The 19,820-nt window shown below is 54.7% G+C and overlaps 1 protein-coding gene across 1 annotated transcript; it reads left to right on the top strand.

The window, feature by feature from the left end:
• The first annotated feature begins 7,376 nt into the window (after positions 1-7,376).
• On the top strand, positions 7,377-8,309 carry LOC104584213 (antifreeze protein Maxi-like). Its single transcript, XM_010238396.1, has 2 exons — positions 7,377-7,509; positions 7,753-8,309. Exons 1-2 carry the CDS (start codon positions 7,377-7,379, stop codon positions 8,307-8,309), a joined length of 690 nt encoding a protein of 229 aa, XP_010236698.1.
• Positions 8,310-19,820: the final 11,511 nt, after the last annotated feature.

The following is a 19,820-nucleotide window of genomic DNA, read 5'->3' as shown; positions in this document are numbered from 1 at the left end:
AGCTTCTGGGTTTCTTGGTTTCACACAGGGGGATACAAGCCAACCCACAGAAGATAGAAGCTATCGAGAAAATGGAGGCTCCTCGCAAGGTGAAGGATGTCCAGCGCCTCAACGGTTGCGTTGCCGCGCTGGGCCGCTTCATCTCAAGGTTGGGCGAACGCACCCTGCCTTTCTTCAAGGTGACGAAGAAGAAGGGTCCGATTGATGGGACCCCCGAGGCCAAGGCGGCGTTCCAGGATCTCAAACAATACCCGAAGTCGCCGCCCGTCCTCGTCGCCCCCAAGCCAGGTGAGCCGCCGCTACTCTACCTAGCAGCAACTGACCAGGTTGTCAGCTCGGTGCGGGTTGCCGAAAAGGAGGAAGACGTTCCGGGGACTGAAGCTGCGGGGCAGGGGGCTGAACGGCCCCCGGCAACCGCCTCGGACCCAAGGACCACCCCCGAGCCGGCAGCGTCGGCATCGCGCAAGCGGCTCATGCAGCACCCGATGTACTTCGTCAGCACGGTGCTGCGCGACGCCCGTACGAGGTACCCGCAGGTACAGAAGCTCCTGCTGGGGATTCTGCTCGCGTCCCGCAAGCTGCGCCACTGCTTCTAGGCGCACCGCGTCATGGAGGTGTTGGGGTTCTGCCTTGAGCAAGCCCTCACCAACCGTGAAGCCATCGGGATGGTAACCGAGTGGAGGATGGAGCTGTCAGAGTTCGATCTGCGCTTCACCAACTTCAAGAGCATCAAGAGTGCGGCCCTGGCGGACTTTGTCGCGGAGTGGACGTCGACGGGTGTAGAAGAGGAGGAGCCGGAGACCAGCCTGCCAGGCAAGCTGGACGAAGGCCACTGGATCCTGTACTTCGACGGCGCGTTCAGCCTTCAGGGAGCCGGTGCTGGGGTCGTCATCGAGTCACCGACGGGGGATCAGTTGAGGTTTGCTATCCAACTCGATTTCCCGAACTCCACTAACAACACGGCAGAGTACGAGGGTTTGCTTGTCGGGTTGCGGGCAGCAATCGCCCTGGACATCAAGCGCCTGGTCGTTCGCGGGGACTCCCAGCTCGTGATCAACCAGGTCAACAAGGACTACGACTGTCCGCAGATGGCACCGTACGTGGAGGAAGTCCGCAAGCTAGAACACAAGTTCAAGGGTTTGCGATTCGAGCACGTCAAGCGGAAGGACAACTTCGCGGCTGACGAGCTGTCCAAGATGGCAGCAGAACGCCGGAAGCCTCCGACGGGGGTGTTCTGCCACAAGCAGGCGGCGCCTTTAGTCGCCCCCAAGCCGGTTGCCGGGGAAGCCCCTCCGACAACCGAAGGAAACCCCGCAACAGCGGAGGTCCATGCTACTGACGCAGCGGCATGCGTTGGCAAGGAGACCCCTCCCTGGGCGGTGGAAATCGCCCGTTACCTAAAGGGAGAGGCCCTCCCGGAAAACGACGTCGCCGCGGAATGAGTGGCCCGGCAAGTCAAAATGTACACCGTGGTAGACGGGAACCTCTACCGCAGGCGTGCGAATGGAGTCAAACTCCTCTGCGTGCCCCAAGACGAAGGGCGCGTAGTATTGGAGGAGATATATCGAGGCACATGCTCCCACCAGGTGGCCTCCCGGGCGCTGGCCAGCAAGGCGTTTCGGCACGGTTTCTACTGGCCCACGGCCCTGGCCGACGTGGAGCAGCTAGTGAAGACGTGTGAGGCGTGCCAGTTCCACGCGAAGAAGACCAACCAGCCGGCGCAGGCCCTGCAGGTCATCCCGTCCTCGTGGCCATTCGCGGTCTGGGGGCTGGATATCGTCGGCAAGCTACCGAGAGCAGTTGTTGCTCGTGGCCATCGACAAGTTCTCTAAGTGGGTGGAAGTGGAGCCAGTTCGAAAGGTGACTGCCCAGGCGGCCATCAAGTTTTTCAAGGGCATTGTGTGCCTGTTTGGTGTGCCTAACGGCATCATCACCGACAACGGCACACAATGCACGAGCGCAGTGTTCCAGGCCTACTGCGAGGGCATGGGCACCAAGATTCACTTCGCTTCTGTTTCTCACCTGAGGAGCAACGGGCAAGCGGAGAGGGCCAACGCAGAGGTGCTGCGGGGGCTCAAGACGAGAACCTTTGACAAGCTCAAAGGCCACGGGAAGCACTGGATCGAGGAGCTCCGGCCCGTGATGTGGTCGATCAGGACCACACCTAGTCAGTCAACGGGCGAGACTCCTTTCTCCCTTGTCTACGGGGCAGAAGCGATGCTGCCCCTCGAGCTCAAGCACGGATCTCCCCGGGTGCGCGCGTACGGCAACTCCAGCCAACACGAGCAAAGGGTTGACGATCTGAGCTTCATCGAAGAGCTTCGATGCCGGGCTGCTGTGCGAGCCGCGTGCTACCAGCAGGGACTCCATCGTTATCACGACAAGCGAGCCCGTCCCCGGGGGCTCGAGAACGGAGACCTTGTCCTACGCCGGATACAAGGAACGAAGGCCGGGAACAAGTTGACTCCGAAATGGGAGGGGCCCTTCCGGGTAGTGCAGGTGACCAGGCCGGGGGCTGTCCGGCTGGAAACTGAAGAAGGCTTGCCGGTGCAAAATAGTTAGAATATTGAGCACTTGCGCAAGTTCTACCCGTGAAGCGGCGGAGCCCGACCGTCAGGTGATGCCGTCGATGCATACCTCTCGAACTAGTGTGGCCGGGCAACCCCCGTTTGTAAGCCACTAGTTACTGTGAATAAAGATAAGTGTTTTTTCTCGAATTTCGAGATTGCCTCGTTTATTTGCATGTTCCTCCCCCTTCTGTCTCCTGCTCTAAGTGCACAGAAGTCTCTTTCCATACTTGGTTGTGAGCAGGGGGCTGCCGGAGCCTCGAAAACAATAACCCGTCTTTCCATACTTGGTTGTGCATCACACAGTCGCTGCGTCTGGGAATAACCCCTTGCCGGATCACTCCGGCACGGGGCATGCAGTTGCTGGGCTTCCGGCAACGTGCATCACACAGTCACTGCGTCTGGGAATAACCCGTTGCCGGATCACTCTGGCACAGGGCATGCAGTTGCCGGGCTTCCCGCAACGTGCATCACGCAGTCGCTGCGTCTAGGAAATAAAAGTGCTCACATCCAAGTTTGGCATCGACCCTTTTGTGCCCGGGGGCTGGGAGACAGGAGAGTTATCCATACTGCTCTGTGTTTTCATGAATTTCGAAAAAAAATTGCAGCATCTCGGGCTTAGTAAGAATCTAATGTGCAGGGTAAAGGTGGAATCTTGCGCACTGAAATGCTCGTGGACCGCCCACGGGCCGTGGCATGTAGCGGCGCCTTGTGGTGTGGAGTGACCACATCATGAGGGACTCGCCGCACTTCGAGGCCCCTGATTCAGGAGGAAGCAGCCATGTGTGCCACAACAACTTGGCATGCAGAGTGGCGAAGACCGTACCGCACTTCAAGGGGCGGGGAGCCGCGTGAGCTGCAGTGATTCGGCGTGCGCGGTGGCAAGCCCCTTCCCTGCGCCTATAAAGGGGGCGTCCTGGCCATGGAATAGCTCAGAGCGAAGCCAAGGAAGAGGCTACGAAGGCGAGCGGTGCCGCAGAGGCGCGATGGTGGTGCATCCCACCAGCGCTCGGCGCCGGCGGGTGCACGGCCATCGCATCCTTGTCACATCCCTCCACCGAGCCCACGCTGAGGGGTGCCGCAGAGACACGGTGGTGGTGCATCCCATCCGCGCTCGGCGCCGGCGGGTGCACTACCGCCGTGTCCTTGCCACACCTCCTCTAGCGAGCAGCTTCGGGGCGAGGGTTGCTGCGGAGACACTGTGGGGGTGCATGCCATCAGCGCTCAGCGCCGACGGGTGCACGGCTACAGTGCCCCTGCCGCATACCTCCAGAGGGTATCTCCCCAGGCAGCGAGGGCTGCCGCGGGGACGCCGCGATGTCTTCGCCACCCGCGTCTGCCGGTGGTGGCGAGGATGTCACAGCGTCCCTACTGCACCTCTCGGAACAGGTTGTTGGAGATATGCCCTAGAGGCAATCATGTGATGATGTTATTTCCTATGTATTTATGAGTTATTGTTATTGTCCTTGAACAAAATCACTGATATGTATCAATAAATACGTGATTTGTTTGTGAGACTATGTATTCTATGATGTTGTTCTAACGGTCCCTGGTCATTGAGGTTATGCGGACACATAACCTAGACTAGCAATGTGAATCAGTATGATGACTATGTTTCACAAGTCATAGGGCAAGGTGTTGCCGACTGATAGCATGGACTCGACAATGAGATTGTTGAGTCGGACAGACCCGCACTGAGACACAACGAGATGATTGTCATTTGTTAGTATCAAGTACGATGTATATGCCAGTCCTAGACCTGAGGTCATCGCATGAGCTTGGGATGTGAATCGGCCTACTTAGGGGTTGCCAAATGCTACTCCGTAACTGGGTGGTTATAAAGGTAGCTTTCGGATTTGCTAAGAAGCATGCTGCGAGTCATGGTTGATCAAGCTGGGATTTGCCCCTCCTGTTCGGAGAGATATCTCTGGGCCTTCTCGAGTGATCAGATTCAGAAAGCATGGCCATGAGACTTGGGTTAAGTGTTAACCCGTTCGGGAATCTGTATCACAGGAATGAGAAGAGAGTCGAGCTATCCACAAGGATGACAAGCACTCGCCTTGAGCTCGACACACATATCGTGAGGCAAAAGGAATGTTGCATATGACACATTGTATGGTTCGTCAACATACCTTGTGGTTACTCGGGAGTTGGCACGTGCTGCTAGGCGCCGCTACCAACTATCGACTTGAGTCAGTGCCAGTGGACGAGTAAGGTGTTACTCGGACCCGCATTCCGAGCTTGTAGTCGTGTCCGTCTGACCGTGAACCTGTAGGGTCGCATGCTTAAGGGAATTGGATCTGATCCCACTCATATCGGGCTTAGATTCCGAACGGGCCTCAAGTGTTGAAGCCCACCAAGGAGGTCTATATAAGAGGAGGAGGCGTACCCGGTTAGGGTTACACCAGACCAGACGCGAGTTAGACTCGGCCGTCACACCTCCACGCCCAAAGCCTTGCGATCGGATCTAGCAGTCCGCCGCACGGAGTTCCTCCCTGTACGTGTGGATACCTCGGAGGCGCTGCACCTGCAGCGCTTGGACGAACTGTTCGTTGGATCGGCGAGGAGGAGCAAACTGTTCGACTACTCAGCATCGACGCGCTACATCGACTCTACTTCCGCTACGGGTCTGCGCGTCTAGTGGTAATCTCGTGATCCATTATCTACAGCATTGTTACGGGCGGAAGCGGTAGAAATTTTTATTTTGGGCTAGCGTAGCATACCGCGTTCCCCAACACAGGTTCTTCCGAAGGCAAGGGCTCTTCTGAAAGCGAGGGTTGCTGCGGAGACGCAGCGGTAGCATCGTCATCGGCGCTTGTCGCCGGCAGTGATCCTGCCGCAGCGTTCCTGCCGCATCCCTCAAACAGGCTCTCTCAAGGGCGGCGTTCCAGGCGCACCCCTCCGGCAAGCATACTAAGCACAGGACAGAACGAAAAGCTAAGTGCTTGAACCTGAATGATAGACTCTCTGAAAACTAAACATAATTGAACGCTGTCTCGCTAAGTGTGGTCCCGAAACCTGCGTGTGGCCGGGGTGTTAGAAGGACGCTTGCGGGGGGAGTGCGCTTCCCGTGCGGCTTCCGGGTCCGTCCCGGGAGGGCATGCCTGGGAGTAGTTATCCTGCAAGCGGGGTGGCTCGCCACTGCTGCTTGGCCCCAGGTCGGCACTGCGGGTCCGTCCCGAGTTCCTGGTCCGGTTAAGTGTGTGGCGCGCGAGTCCCCGGCAACACAAAGCACAACACACAAGGACGAAGGGATCCACCCCGCGAGGCAACCCCGGGAACAAGGATCAAGCAGAACTAAAGAACTGTATTAACAAAAGTAGCAAACGATTACATGGACTAATAAGACAACAATTGTTTAAACGGCACCAAGCGCCACACTTGTAGGGAACGAAAACAAAAGAAGATAACACAAGGAAACGGCAAGGGCCGGCAGGGGGCTGTGGCGGCTAGTTGCCGGCGTCCTCCGCCGGGGGCTCCGAGGACGGCTCGGGGTCCGGCTTCCGCTGCATCCGCTCGACCACCTCGTCGACAAACCCACGCACCGCTTGAGTGTGGGTGGGTTCGTCCTCGCTGTCCGACCAGGCTTCCAGCAGCGCCTCGAAGGGGAACTCCGGGTGTCGGAGGTGCACCCTCGGGAGGATCGTCCCGGCAACCTCCCGGGCGCAGTTGGCGACCTCGTGGGCGCCGAACTTGGAGATCCAGACGTCGAGCGCCGCGAACTTCCCCACCAAGTCGGAGAAGAACGGGATCAGCGTGGAGACGTCCGTGTCGTCCACCTCTGCGGCCTGCAGCTCGAACCGAGGCAGCAGGTCGCGCAGCGCTTGGGTGATCTTGAGCAGCTTCTCGGTCTCCAGCTGTCGCTGCCCGATCAGCATGACGTGGTGGAGCCGGCCATCGAGCGCGGCCTTCTTGGCCTTGCGGAGGCGGCCCGCCTGCGACGCGAACTCCGCGGCCTTGGCCGCATTGTCCTCACCGGCCTTGGTGAGCTCCTCCCAGACAGCGGCCCGCTCGGTCTCGAGCCGGGCCACCTTGTCCTTAGCGGCGTTGAGCTAGATCTCGTGCTGGGCTACCGCGGTCACCGCACTTTCGGTGGCCTTGGTCTGCACCTCCAGCTTGACGCGCAGGCCCTGGATCTGGCTGCCTTAGCTGGTGATCAGGTCGCTCTTCTCGTCGAGCCAGGCCTGGGCCGTGGCGAGCGCGTTTCTGTGCTCCTCCTCGGCCTTCGCGTGCGCCACGTTCAGCGAGCCCAAGGCCTCCTGGTGCTCGGCGCGCTGAGCCTCCACCTGCCGGTGGAGCTCCTCCTCGGGGGCGACCGGCACTGTGGCCTCGTCTTGGGCTTCCCGGGCGAGGCGAGCCTCTTCCCGGGCGAGGCGAGTCTCCTGCCGCAACTCGCCGAGCTGGCTCTTGGTGATCGCATGGTGCTCCCTCACCTGGTTGAAGGAGATAACAAAGGCCTGCTGTTGGTCCTTGACAGCGTCAAGGAACCGGTGCCCCCGGTCAAAGACGCTCGGATCCTAAGTGATGGGATTCCCAGCCACCCCGACAAGGGTGCCGAGGTCGGTGCTGAAGGTGGCGGCCGACGACGACGAAGCCCCTGCCGCCACCGTATGGCTGGGCGGGGGATCGTCCGCTTGCGGCGGAGCATCCTGCTGCTCCTCCTCCGCAACCTCCCCCACACCCGTGCCTGGGGACTGCAGGGTTGGTGGGGTTGCCGCGCCCCCGGCCGGGGCCGCCTCTTGCTGGGTAGCAGAAGAATCCGCACCGACGGCGTCTGCGACCGCTGGCGTGTCGCTGGACACCGTTCCGATGGCGGCGGTGGTCGCCGCTGCCGCTGCGGCCGACGCAGCAGGTCTTGGCATGGGGGCTGCCTCCGGCTCCTCCGCCGTCCCCGCGACCTTGATGTCGGAGTCGAGGTCAATCACCGTAGCGCCCGCTTCCGGTACGGGCGCGCTTGGGCCTGCAACAGTGGAAAGGGTGAGAATCGGGAAGCTAAATGAGTTGCCCGGACGCAGACGCGAGGGTTTTGGATGAGTACCTTGCGGGGCCACTAGGCTTGCGGGGGGAGCCTCCCCCTCCTCCGTCCCGGCAGGTGTCGTCGGGGGGTCTGTTGCGGGCGGAGCGTCGCCTGCGGAAAAAGAAGGTAAAGTTGCAGGATTAACTGGCAAATGAAAATGCAGGTAAGGACGCGAGGAGGGTGTTGTACCTGTTGCCCCTGGGGGTGCCGTGGCCCGAGGCGCCGCGGGAACCATCGAAGGAGCCGCCCCGGCGTCGGCGGCCACTACGGGTCTGGCTGCCGCCGCGGCGCCGGCGACTGCTCCTGGGGCGGTCGCCGCCGTGGCCCCGGCGACCCCTGCCGGGGTGGTCGCCGCTGGGGTGCCGGCGGATGCCGCCGAGGCGGTCGCCGTCGTGAAGCCGATAGCCGCCGCGAGGGCGGTTGCCGCCGCCGCCACTGTGGAGGTAGCCGCGGCCGCTGCGCTCGCCCTTGATCTGCGCACGATCAGGGGCGCATCGTCGTCGCCCTCCTCCTCCTCATCATTCGCGGGGATGACCTCCCGGGCGGCGGCAACCCGGCCCGCCTCGTCGGAGGAGGACGAGTCGTGGGGCTGGCCGGTCTCCGACTCGCTCCCGCTCTCCTCCTGCGCCTGCTTCCGCGGGGTGCGGGCGGAGGGGAGCGCAGGGACTGAGTGGGGGAATCGTCCATCAGCCCCCACTCTTTGCAGGGTGGGAAGGAGCCAATGATGCTGCTCAAGTCGGGGACACCGGCGTGGAGGGCAAAGACCCCCGGCGGCAACTTCGCGAAGGGAGCATCCTCGCCGGAGATCCCCCACCCACACCTGGAGCGACTCCTGGTCCATGCCCTCCTGGCGGAGGCGCGTCCTGTCTCCGGCCCCCGTGTACGCCCATGCGGGGAGGGAACGCCGCTGAAGCGGCGCGATGCGCCGGGTGATGAAGACCCGCGCCACGTCAAGATCGGAGAGCCCGGCTAGCCGAAGGGCCTTGATCTTCTCCACAATGGGGAGGAGGTCAGCGTCACGGTGGTACCGGTCCCGCCAGCCGGGGGCCTCCCCCGGCAACTCGGTGGGCGGAAAGATGAACTCCTCGGGCTCGTCCACACGGACCCAGCACCAGTCCGCGCGCCACTCCTTCTCGATCTTCTTGTTTGACCGGACAACGAATTCTGACTTCATCCGGTCGCGGGCACGGAACACCACCCCTGACGACATCGCTTTCTTGTTCTCGATGCGGGGGTAGAAGTAGTGCCGGAACAACACCACCGATGGCATCACTCCGACGAATCCCTCGCAGAGGAAGGAGAAGATGGCAAGGAGGTAGAGGGACATGGGGTGGAGCTGCGCCACCCGTAGCTGGTACGTCTCCATCAGTGCGTGGAGGAATAGGGAGAATGGAGGCACCAACCCGGCGAGTATGAAGCGCCCGAACACCCGGAAGTCGGTGGACTGGACGTCGGTGCCGGCGGGGAAGATCAGGGTCTTCCCGTGCTCGTTGAAGTCCGAGGCGACGGCGTGCTGGAGCTTGCCCAGCGCCTCGCCGTTGTAGCCAGGCCGGAAGAAGGCAAGCGTGGCCCGCATCTCCTGCTTCTTCAGCTCTTTCTCTTCGGCGGCCTTGGCTGCCGCCGCGCTCTTGCTCTTTGAGGGCTTCGCCTCCTTCCCTTTCCTCGTTGTGGGGGGACCCATGGGAGCGTGGGTGGGAGATTGGCAAGGTTCTCGTGCGCAAGATGCGAAAAGATGGAAGAAGAAAGCTGGGGGCCTAAGTGTTTACCCCTCAGCACAGCAGTGAAGCTTTATAACACTTCGCCGTTCGGTAACGGTCGTTTCCGAACCCAGCGGGTGCACTGGGGTAACTACAGATCGTGGGGATAATGCGGTAAGTGGCCTTAACTTCCCTGTTTAAGGGGGAGGTTACGGCGGACATCTCGCACCCACCCCTTTCGCCCGTAACGGCGGGGTCACTGGAAGACGAAGAGACACGGGCCCGAGGCGAATCGGGACCCACGCGTCGGTTGGGGCGTAGCCCGGCAACCGGCCAGGTAAGGGTTCGCCCGGGAACAGGTGTTGCCGGCCCACGCCCGGGGGCTACTGTCGCACTAGTGGCACCCGGGGTGCCACCGCTGCATGACGCGTGGGTCGCATCGCTTGGTCCCTGGGAGGATCGCACCCCGGGCGGCAACGTACAAGCTGCCCGGCAAGCTACCAGCCTGGCAGGGCTACCGGGGCTTCGGGGAATAATCTTGCCTGGGCGCTTCCCGGGAGGTAACTTTCCGAGAGGAGGCGTTCCCGGGCACACGTTCCTGCTGCGAAGGCGGGGCCGAGCAAACAGAGCAGCAGCGCCACGTGGGCGTGCGGCAGGCGCCCAGTGTGCAGGGTCGCCAGGACAAGGAGTATAGCGCAAGACACATTTAATGAGCCGACAGGAGGGGGTTATCCGTCTAGTCAGGCAAACAGTGGCTGCCCAGAGCTAGTTTATAGGGTATTAGACCCCTAGTCGCGGGGCTGGCACTCTTGCATGTCTGCCAGCGCACCAAGGAGGAGCTGCCCAAGCTCCCCGCTCGCCACTTGTAACCCATGCACCGTAGCACCTGTGGTATCCCCTTGGTTATAAGAGGAGGACCCCCGCCAGCAGTCAAAGGGGTTGGTTATTCGGTTTTTTTGTTGGACTAAGTCACGGTTTGCCACTAGCCCTAGCCCAGAGTAGCAAGGAGCACTTAGCCAAAAAGAGAGCACCCAAGGACCCTCCTCCAGCAACTTGTAAACACTCAATCTTTCGATAATACGAGCTCAGACAAGCAGGACGTAGGGTTTTACACCTCCGGGTGGCCCGAACCTGAGTAAAACGTGCGTGCATGTGTTCGTAGCGTTTTTGCAGGCCACGCATCGGCCCCGTCGGCGACCGCCGGAGCGATCCCCGTCGCCCTCTGCCGAACCTAAAAAGGGGGTGCCCGCACACCCCCGATGTCAAAGCCCCGTGATGCGACAGGAACAGAGGTAGTAGAACCCAGCGACTAGTCTGTCTGCAGCTACAATTTCTAAGGACAACAATTTCAGTAACCACGCAATGGACAGGAGTATACTGAATGATTCGAAATGGAAGAAAACTGAACTCTGTTAATGATGCACATACAAAAACTTGATCACAATAACCTAGAGTACAGCCACTAGTCTACTTTTTTTTCCACAAAAGAAGGACGATGCCCCCGGCCAGCCACTAGTTTATCTGCCTCCAATGATTCGTCGCTCAAAGGAAAGATCACCGGGAGTTAGTTCCACGATACCTTCTTGAACTCGAAATCGATGGTAGAGCTGGATCTAGATCAATTTCAACCAGGCAGACAAGGCCCAGGCCGCACAGCAGCACAGCTCCGAGCGCGAGGAAGATTAAGATGACCCCGAAGCAGAATTTGAGAGCAGCATAATTGAGCGCGACGAGGAAGACGACGGAGCTGGAGCCCTCGCCACAGACACGGCGCGCCACGACCGCGCCGACCGAGCTCGCGGCCAAAACCCACACACTCGCGAAGCTAAGGTAGGGCAGCGCTTCGATCGCGACGATGAAGACGCGCCCGAACGCCAGCATCGGGGCGAACGCGAAGCGCAGGAGCGCCAGCACCGCGACGACGGTCTGCTCCGCCGCCGGGGCATGGGGAGGAGGAGAGGGCGCGAGCGCGACGGCCATCGGGGACGGTGAACCCTAGCTCCCGGAAGCTTCTCCCTCTCGACGGACGCGGGGTGGTTGGGTTGTTGGCAGTGGCATGAGAGGGGTTTGTGGGAATGGGCTAAATTTTTTTTAAATAATACGAATTTTTTAATCATTTTCGAAAATAATACGTGTTTTTCAAAAATCTCAAAAATAATACGGCTCGGCCTGGGCGAGGCCGATTGGGCCCAGTCGGCCTGGCCCAAGCCAAGTAGGCCCAGTCGGCCTCAGCCAGGCCGACTGCAGGCCGGCTGCCGAGCGCGCGGGGCCCCCATCCACAAGTCGGCCTGGCCCAGGCCGACTGAGCCCAGTTGGCTTCGCCCAGGCCGACTGGCCACTCGGCCTCGCCGTGGCCGACAGGCCTCACCTGGGCCGGGGAATCTCCTTTTCTCTTTTCTCTTTTTCTCTTTTCCCTTTCCTTTCCTCCCTTCCCATCGCGCGAGCCCAGTCCACCGAGCCTTCTTCTTCTTCTTGCTGCCTACACCTTCTGTTCTTCTTCTCCTCTTCTTCTTCCTCAAAAATGCCCCCAAATTCTTGCCAAAATGAGTGAGTTTTGATCCTGTTTAACCCACAAAACTGCATCCCCTTGCTATTTAGCACCCAATGACACCTTGATCTAGTCTTTTCGTTGAACATTTTGAGCTAATTTCGTGTTGCTAAGTTGGGGCAATGGTGGTGGTTTGGAGGAGTTTGGAGGTGGTGGTGGTGCTCATCCGGTGACTTTGACGCTGTTCGAGGTTGGGGTTCACACGCTTCAAGGGTACATCCTAATCTCTCACGTGTGTATGTATATATAGATGTATGTTTTAGCGTTCGGTAGTGCTCATTATTTTGGACAACTGTTAATGTCGTACTGCTTAGTATTTGATGCGTCTAAATATTATGGCCGGTAGTAATATATTTTGATAGAATAGATTTTTTCTGATGCCGTATTGTTTAGTATTTGACGCGTATTAATATTTTTAATATGCCGTACTGCTTAGTATTTGACGCGTATTAATATTTTTAATATGCCATACTGCTTAGTATTTGACGTGTCCTAATATTTTTTATATGCCGTACTGGTTAGTATTTGACGCGTATTAATATTTTTAATATGCCGTACTGCTTAGTATTTGACGCGTATTAATATTTTTAATCTGCCGTACTGCTTAGTATTTGACGCGTATTAATATTTTTAATATGCCGTACTGCTTAGTATTTGACGCGTCCTAATATTTTTTATATGCCGTACTGCTTAGTATTTGACGCGTATTAATATTTTTTATATGCCGTACTGCTTAGTATTTGACGCGTCTAAACATTTTTTTATAGGCCGTACTGCTTAGTATTTGACGCCTATTAATATTTTTTATATGCCCTACTGCTTAGTATTTGACACGTCTAAACATTTTTTATAGGCCGTAGTGCTTAGTATTTGACGCGTCTAAACATTTTTTATATGCCGTACTGTTTAGTATTTGACGCGTATTAATATTTTTAATATGCCGTACTGCTTAGTATTTGACAGTCTTAATATTTTTTTATATGCTGTACTGCTTAGTATTTGACGCGTCTAAATATTTTTTATATGCCGTATTGTTTAGTATTTGTCGCGTATTAATATTTTTAATATGCCGTACTGCTTAGTATTTGACGGTCTTAATATTTTTTATATGCCATACTGATTAGTATTTGACGCGTCTAAACATTTTTTTAGGCATCAGAGATGTCTGGTGTAGTGAAGTTTGTTTTTTACTACGGTTCCGGTACTGTCTTAACAACCGAGCACGGAGCTGATCTGAGTCAGTTTAAGTATGTGGAGTTGGATCTAACGGCCCCTCAAACATGGATGTTTAGTCAGCTGCAGGAATGGTTGGCAGGATGTTTAGCGGTCAATCCTGAAACATACACCGTCCTTGTGCAAGCATTGTGGACCAAGTCAAGTTCGAATATTTTCTGGGTTTTGAGGCCGATAGACCGGGCATCAAAGTGGGTGCGCTGGTTAGAAAGTTGCGAGAAAAGGGGAGCTACACCTGTCGCCTTAATCCAGGTTGTCGCTCATGAGACCAATCCAGCTGAAGGCGAGGGTGAATCAAGTTATGACTTGTCCAATGCAAACTCTGTGTCGAATGCTGGAGGTGGTGGTTATGAATCAGGCCAGAGCTCCGGGGCAGTAGGAGAGGATGAGTACACTGGCGAGGCAGATGCGGACGAAGAAGATGGTCACTTGCAGAACGAGATGGAGGATGAAGATATAGATGGTCGTAGTTCTTATGACGATGAGTCTCATGAGTCAGACGAAGAGGAGGTGCCGATTCCTGCATCATGGAATCAGCACTTCTCTTCAGCTATGACCATGAACGATGGGCATGACTCTGCATGGCAATATCATCAGAACAACAATGCGAAGGGTGCCAGATTTCCTGACAAGAAACCTCTGCAGGATGCCATAGTTGCTTGGGCAATGTCCACACAAAGGGTTTTCAAAACAACAGTCTCTTCACAAAAATATCTGACAATGGAGTGCGAACAAATAGATTGTCCCGGGAGGGTGCAAGGCTATGTTCCTAAGTATGATACAGATTGGGCTGTGAGTGACTTGATGTTGCACACATGTGTCATTCCCAGTATCCCTCAAGACCATCGTAATCTCTCGTCGATGCTTCTTGCTCGGTTGCTTTACATGGAGATAGTGGAGAGCAAAGCAATGGAAGTGAAGGCCATCATGCATAAGGTCAGGGTAAGGTTTAGGTACAACATTTCGTATGGCAAGGCTTGGAGGGCTTAGCAGAGGGCTCTTGAGGAAAGATTTGGTTCGTTTTTTGACTCATACGACTCTGTTGTCCGCCTCCTCCATACACTGCAAGCCCGTAATCCAGGCACCTATGTCGACATCCAACACTTCCTGCACCCAGAGTATCCAACTGTGAGGGTGCTGCAACGACTGTTCTTCACTCTCGGTGTATGCGTCCAAGCATTCCATCATTGTCGACCGGTGTTATGCGTAGATGGCACTTTTCTCACTGGCAAATACAGGGGCCAGATCTTGACCGCCATTGGTCAAGACGGCAACAATCAAATCGTTCCGCTCGCATTTGCTTTCGTGGAGGGTGAGAACACTGAAAGTTGGTTATGGTTTTTCAGGCAGCTCAAGAGAGTAGTTGTGCATGATAAGCCGAATGTGTGCATCCTTCATGACAGACATGCAGGCATACTCAGTGCGATAAGGACACTGACAAACCCTGGGCCTGATGAACAGACTCCATGGCAGGACATGCAGAGTCGTTGGTGCATGCGGCATTTGGGGGCCAACTTCTTCTCGCAGTTCAGGAACAAGTCACTTATGAATCTATTCAAGAAACTCTGCAATCAGAACCAACAATGGAAGTACACTAGGATACGTGGTTATCTTGATGAGTTCACGAATAAACATGTTAGGGAGAGGACAGCGGCACGAAACGCGGCGGTAGCAGCACATGTAGCAGCAGTGGCTGCACAGACAGCAGTTGGAACAGGACCATCTGAGGAAGAACCTGTTGGGTTTTGTGAATTGCCAGGGTTTGACCCTCCCGGCACTAGGAGAAGGGTTGGGAGGCAGATTAAAAACTTTCAGCAGTGGATAGAGCACGAGCCTCTGGAGCGGTGGTCTTTGCTGCACGACACACATGGCGTTAGGTACGACGTCATGACTACTAACCTGGTGAAAGGCGGTACATCCCTGACCCCGGGCTACCGCGGACAGGCACAGGCAGACGCCCGTCCAGGTGCATCCGAAATGATATGGATGAATCTGAAGCCGGAGGACCGTCAAGGCAATGTTTTCTATGCAACCATTTTGGCCACAGGGACACTTATGTCCAACTTTCTGTACTGGTGGAGCTACTGCCCGTGGAAGAGGGAGACGTGGACGACGAGGGAGAGGAAGAAACTAGGCTTATCATGCATATGTGAAACTATGTGTTCATTTGTACCCTATGTTTTAATTTGTACTATATGTGAAACTGTGTGTTAATTTGTACTCCGTGAAACTATGTGTTAATTTGTAGTCTATGTGGAACTAAGTTTTATTTAGTACTCTGTGAAACTAAGTGTTAATTTGTGCCCTATGTTTTAATTTGTACTCTATGTGGAACTGTGTGTTAATTTTACGCTTTGTTCAACTATGTTTTAATATGTACTCTCGGTTTAACTATGCTTAACTTTAATTTGTATGTCTAACTATGTTTATAAATGTTGCAGGTACAAAATGGAGAGAGTATCATTGCTATCTCCAGAGATTGAGAGTAAGCATCGGGCTGCTCGATTGGTGGCGCATCCTGGAAGTGTCGAGCCCCTTGTCACGCGCACTCCTAAGGAAAATTGGATGATACACCCTGCCTGGATTCAGCAGTATTTATTCAATCATCCCTTGCATGTCCATTTTATTTATTCATCCCTTGCATGTACATTTCATTCAACAATCACTTGCATTTACATTTTATTTATTCATCCCTTGCATGTCCATTTTATTTATGTAGTTTGAAGTGGGCTGGCCTTTTACCTTTCGCACGACTTGTTGAGGCAACTCGTGCGGAAATGGTAGAGGGCGAGCGACGAGGCTTCAACCCTACACGGGTACAAATTGACCATTCGCTGCTGAGCTGCTTAGTGGACAGATGGAGACCTGAGACACACACGTTTCACTTTCGCTGGGGAGAGATGGCTCCTACTCTCCAGGATGTGTCGATGCTGCTGGGACTACCATTGGTGGGTGATCCCATAGGACCGTTGCAGGCACCAGCTGATTGGCAGGAGGGTATGACACTACGCTTTCAAGGTATGTGTTAATTCGTGCCATGTGTTTTAATTTGTACTCTATGTGGAAATATGTGTTAATTTGTGCCCTACGTTTTCAAGGTATTCTTGCCGGAGCTGGGCCACTCACCTCGGAGGCTCACGGACCTAAGCTAGATTGGTTGCTCAATTACCAGGTTAGATCGATGTGTTTTAAGTTAATATATCTAAGAGCATAGCTCATATACTTGCATGGGTTTACTAACACTTGGTTTTTGTTGCATGTAGATTCAGAAGTTTAGGTATCCAGAGACCCAAATGACTGAGCCTCAGATCACTTGGAGCCTTGAGGCATATATAATGTGGCTTCTCGGGAAGGTGATATTCACCGAGAACCACGTCACCACCATTAGCGCACGCTATATCCCTATTGCAGTGGAGATCGCGAATGCAACTTGTGGTGACGACATCACACAGAGGAGTTGGGGTTCGGCCGTCTTAGCTGCTACGTACCGAGGTATGTGCAACGCTTGCCAGCTTGCGTCGCCCAAGTCAGCCCTGCTTGGATGTCCTTTATTGTTGCAGCTCTGGTCGTGGGAGAGGTTTTCTATCGGCCGACCAGACGTTACGGGTGATCACCCTAACCCTGAGCAGGAGTTGTTTGACTTAGAACACATCGACCTGCCTACTTTCGCGATAATTTGGACACGTAGCAAGGTATGTCGAATGAATGAAGCTAACTTCTTTTTTTTACAGAGACGCTTTGCACACGATCAGGTCAGGAATTGCTACCCATCATTCAACGAGCAGTTCGACGTGTTGCACTCTGAGGCGGTTGTCTGGGAGCCGTACACACAGGACGCCATCGAGGATAGATACCCTGGCGGGATGTCCACAGTCTGCACGAGAGATTACGCTTACTGGATGACAAAATCAAAGATCATCTTCGACGTCTGCGTGGAGGAGATGGCCCAACAAAGGGTCATGAGGCAGTTTGGGGCACGCCAGTTGGTCGTTGCTCCACCGACGGAGGATCCACTTCCACAGGTCGTCCACAGGTATGTGCAGTTCTCCAATTTATGATTGTCGTCCAGAATTGTCCATAATTTAATTGTTCAACTTTCTATTGCGATCTCAGGTTTACCAAGAAGGGAAGTACCAGGACCCAGACTCAGTGGCTGCAGAGGGTTCAGTCATACGTCATAGAGTGGGAGACTGCGACGACACGGGTTTGGCCATTGGCGGCCTTTGATCTCGATCTATTCAACGGATATTTGCAGAGGTACATGACAGCTACCCGATTGACCATCATTCAGCACTCTCACCCCCAGGAGATAGCCGAGCCGAGTTTGCAAGATATGTACCCTAGCCAGTCTACTTCAGGCTCTAGACAGCACGCGGTAAGTATCTTCTCTTAACATAATGCATGTGTTTGTTACGTACTTTGCCATATATATGTAATACTCTTCGTGCCAATTGCAGGCTCAGTTGACACAGGATTTACAGGCCGAGTTTGCTGCGTATGGACGTTCGCTTTCGACCGGTCCACTTCTACTACCACGGGAGCTGCACCAGTCCTGGCTTAGACGAATGGAGGAGAAGCTACGCTCTGTTTACGCGGCTATCACGTGCACCCGCACTTCCGACGTCGTTCACCACCAGGCGTCCGTACGGCCCCCTCGTCACTCCACGCACCAGCAGCGGCCACGTTAGCAGGAAGCACCGCACCCCCGACACCACCCGCGTCCACGTCTACCATAGCAGTCGACGCCCAGGCCACCTCCTCCTGAGCAGGCCGGAGGTTCGTCGTGGCACCAGCCGCAGTCTTCTTTTGACTATTGGCACCAGCAGCAGCCCTCTTTTGAGGCTGGAGGTTCGGCGTGGCACCAGCAGCAGCCCTCTTTTGAGGCTGGAGGTTTGTCGTGGCAGCACCAGCAGAGTCCCAGGATGAACTTCGAGTTTCGTCCACAGACCCAGCCACAGGGTATGTATATTTCTATCTATTGTGTTCATTACCATGACTGCTACGCAATTGTAATGCTAAGTACTTTCCCACATGCAGAAGCCTACGGGCATCAGTCGTCGTTGTCCGAACCCTCATGGGGTAGTGAGCAGGATCACGCTCAAGGAGAGGACTATTCTGTCCAACACAGCTGGAGGTTCAGTACTCCGCCACCAGACCCCACACAGGAGGATACACAGTATCGTGAGGATGGGTCCGTGATTCCTTCGCGCAACGTAGTGCCACCTCATAGGTATGACTGGACCACGCCACAGGCACCCTCGGAACGCCGTCCCAGACGCCGTGCCTGATATTTGGATGTAGGTCCTATGTATGAGACATATTTCTACCTATGTATGAGAGAGACATGTTACTAATTTTCGCATTCTTATTCAACTTACATTTGCATATAAATAACGGCAGGACTGAAATACATATGCAATAGAAAGAATGAAATTAAAACCGACAACTTAAAATAGACGGGAAACGGTGGCGGTAAAAGGAGGCGGGAAAAGGAGGCGGGAAACGGTGGCGCGAAAACGAGGTGGGAAACGGTGGCGGGAGAATGAGTTTGAGAGCCTATAAATACCTCATCTCCGGTAGTCATCCAAGCATCCTTCCCACTACTGTTTTTTCCAATATTCCGGTGTCTCCAAATGAGTTTGCCTTGCTCGGACCAGGGCGAGAGGCCGAGGAGGATGAAAGATGCGATATCTCAGGTGTTGGTGCGGCAATCTATGCAAGGTGAAGGAGGTCACAGATTTTTCAGATAAACTGGGCATGAGGTTTTTCATGTGCGCGAACTATGAGTATGAACCATCTGTCCCGGTTTCGCCGTACGACAAGCCTCCGGTAAGCACATTTAGGTGTTCTAAAACATGTTTTCTGTGTCATATCAGATTTGTAACAGTAGGCTTTTTTGTAATCTCCTCCGCCCCTATGCATGTGGTATCGTTGGATTGACACGGAGATGCCGGATTGGGCGGTGGAAGAGATCAAAACAAGGTCCTGAAATGCATGGCAGCGTTTCCACGCGGAGGAGCGTGCGGAAAAAGCTGCAGCTCAGGAGAAAGAGGAGCAAGAGAGAGAGATGAAAGAGCATAGGGAGGTATAACGTCGTTGGATTGACGAAGCACTAAGGAAAAACAGGGCTTAATCGGCGTGGGCCAGGCCGACTGGGCCCATTCGGCATCGCCCAGGCCGAGGCCGTATTACTTTTGTAAATTTTGAAAAACGCATATTATTTTCGAAAATGATTAAAAAATTAGTATTATTTAAAAAAAAATTAGCTGGGAATGGGGTGGGGATTAACGACGAACACGGGAGGGGGTTTTACGGTGAGCTGTTCTCGATTCGGGTTAGGGGACTCGGGTTGTAACCGGGGTACGCGAAAATGTGTGCGTGCCCGAATCGTTTTGCTCTATTTCGGATTTGTTAACTTGCAGTTGTCTTTATTTTTCTTTCAAAAAAAATCGCCTAGAGTCAAAAAAAATTGATCATTCCTTTCTTCTTTTTTTCCCCTGGTGTCATTCTTTTCTGTGTTGAGCGGTGACAGCAGGAAACACCGTAGCAATGTCATATGCCTAATCTCGTTTGCATCCGTGGTGCTCATGTATTAAGACGAGAAAAATGTAAAAATGAATAATTGTGAAATAGACACTCTACTACGGACATCTTTCTCATTGAAAATCGCCGGATTGGCATGTGTAGGAGTTTTGCAAGCACTTCAAACAAAAACGAATTGAGCAAACAAGGATTGTTTCAGTAGTAAGTTTCGAAAG

This window comes from Brachypodium distachyon, chromosome 3 (genome assembly GCF_000005505.3).
Source record: "Brachypodium distachyon strain Bd21 chromosome 3, Brachypodium_distachyon_v3.0, whole genome shotgun sequence".
In the NCBI taxonomy this organism is placed as follows: Eukaryota; Viridiplantae; Streptophyta; class Magnoliopsida; order Poales; family Poaceae; genus Brachypodium; species Brachypodium distachyon.
This window is presented reverse-complemented; position numbering and strand designations above follow the sequence as displayed.

What these genes read in the sequence shown, in the direction of transcription:
- LOC104584213 (XM_010238396.1), top strand. Translation starts at nt 7,377, where the DNA reads ATGGCGGCGGTGGTCGCCGCTGCCGCTGCGGCCGACGCAGCAGGTCTT. An exon ending in CACCGTAGCGCCCGCTTCCG is followed by an intron (nt 7,510 to 7,752) that starts GTACGGGCGCGC and finishes AATGCAGGTAAG; the next exon opens with GACGCGAGGAGGGTGTTGTA.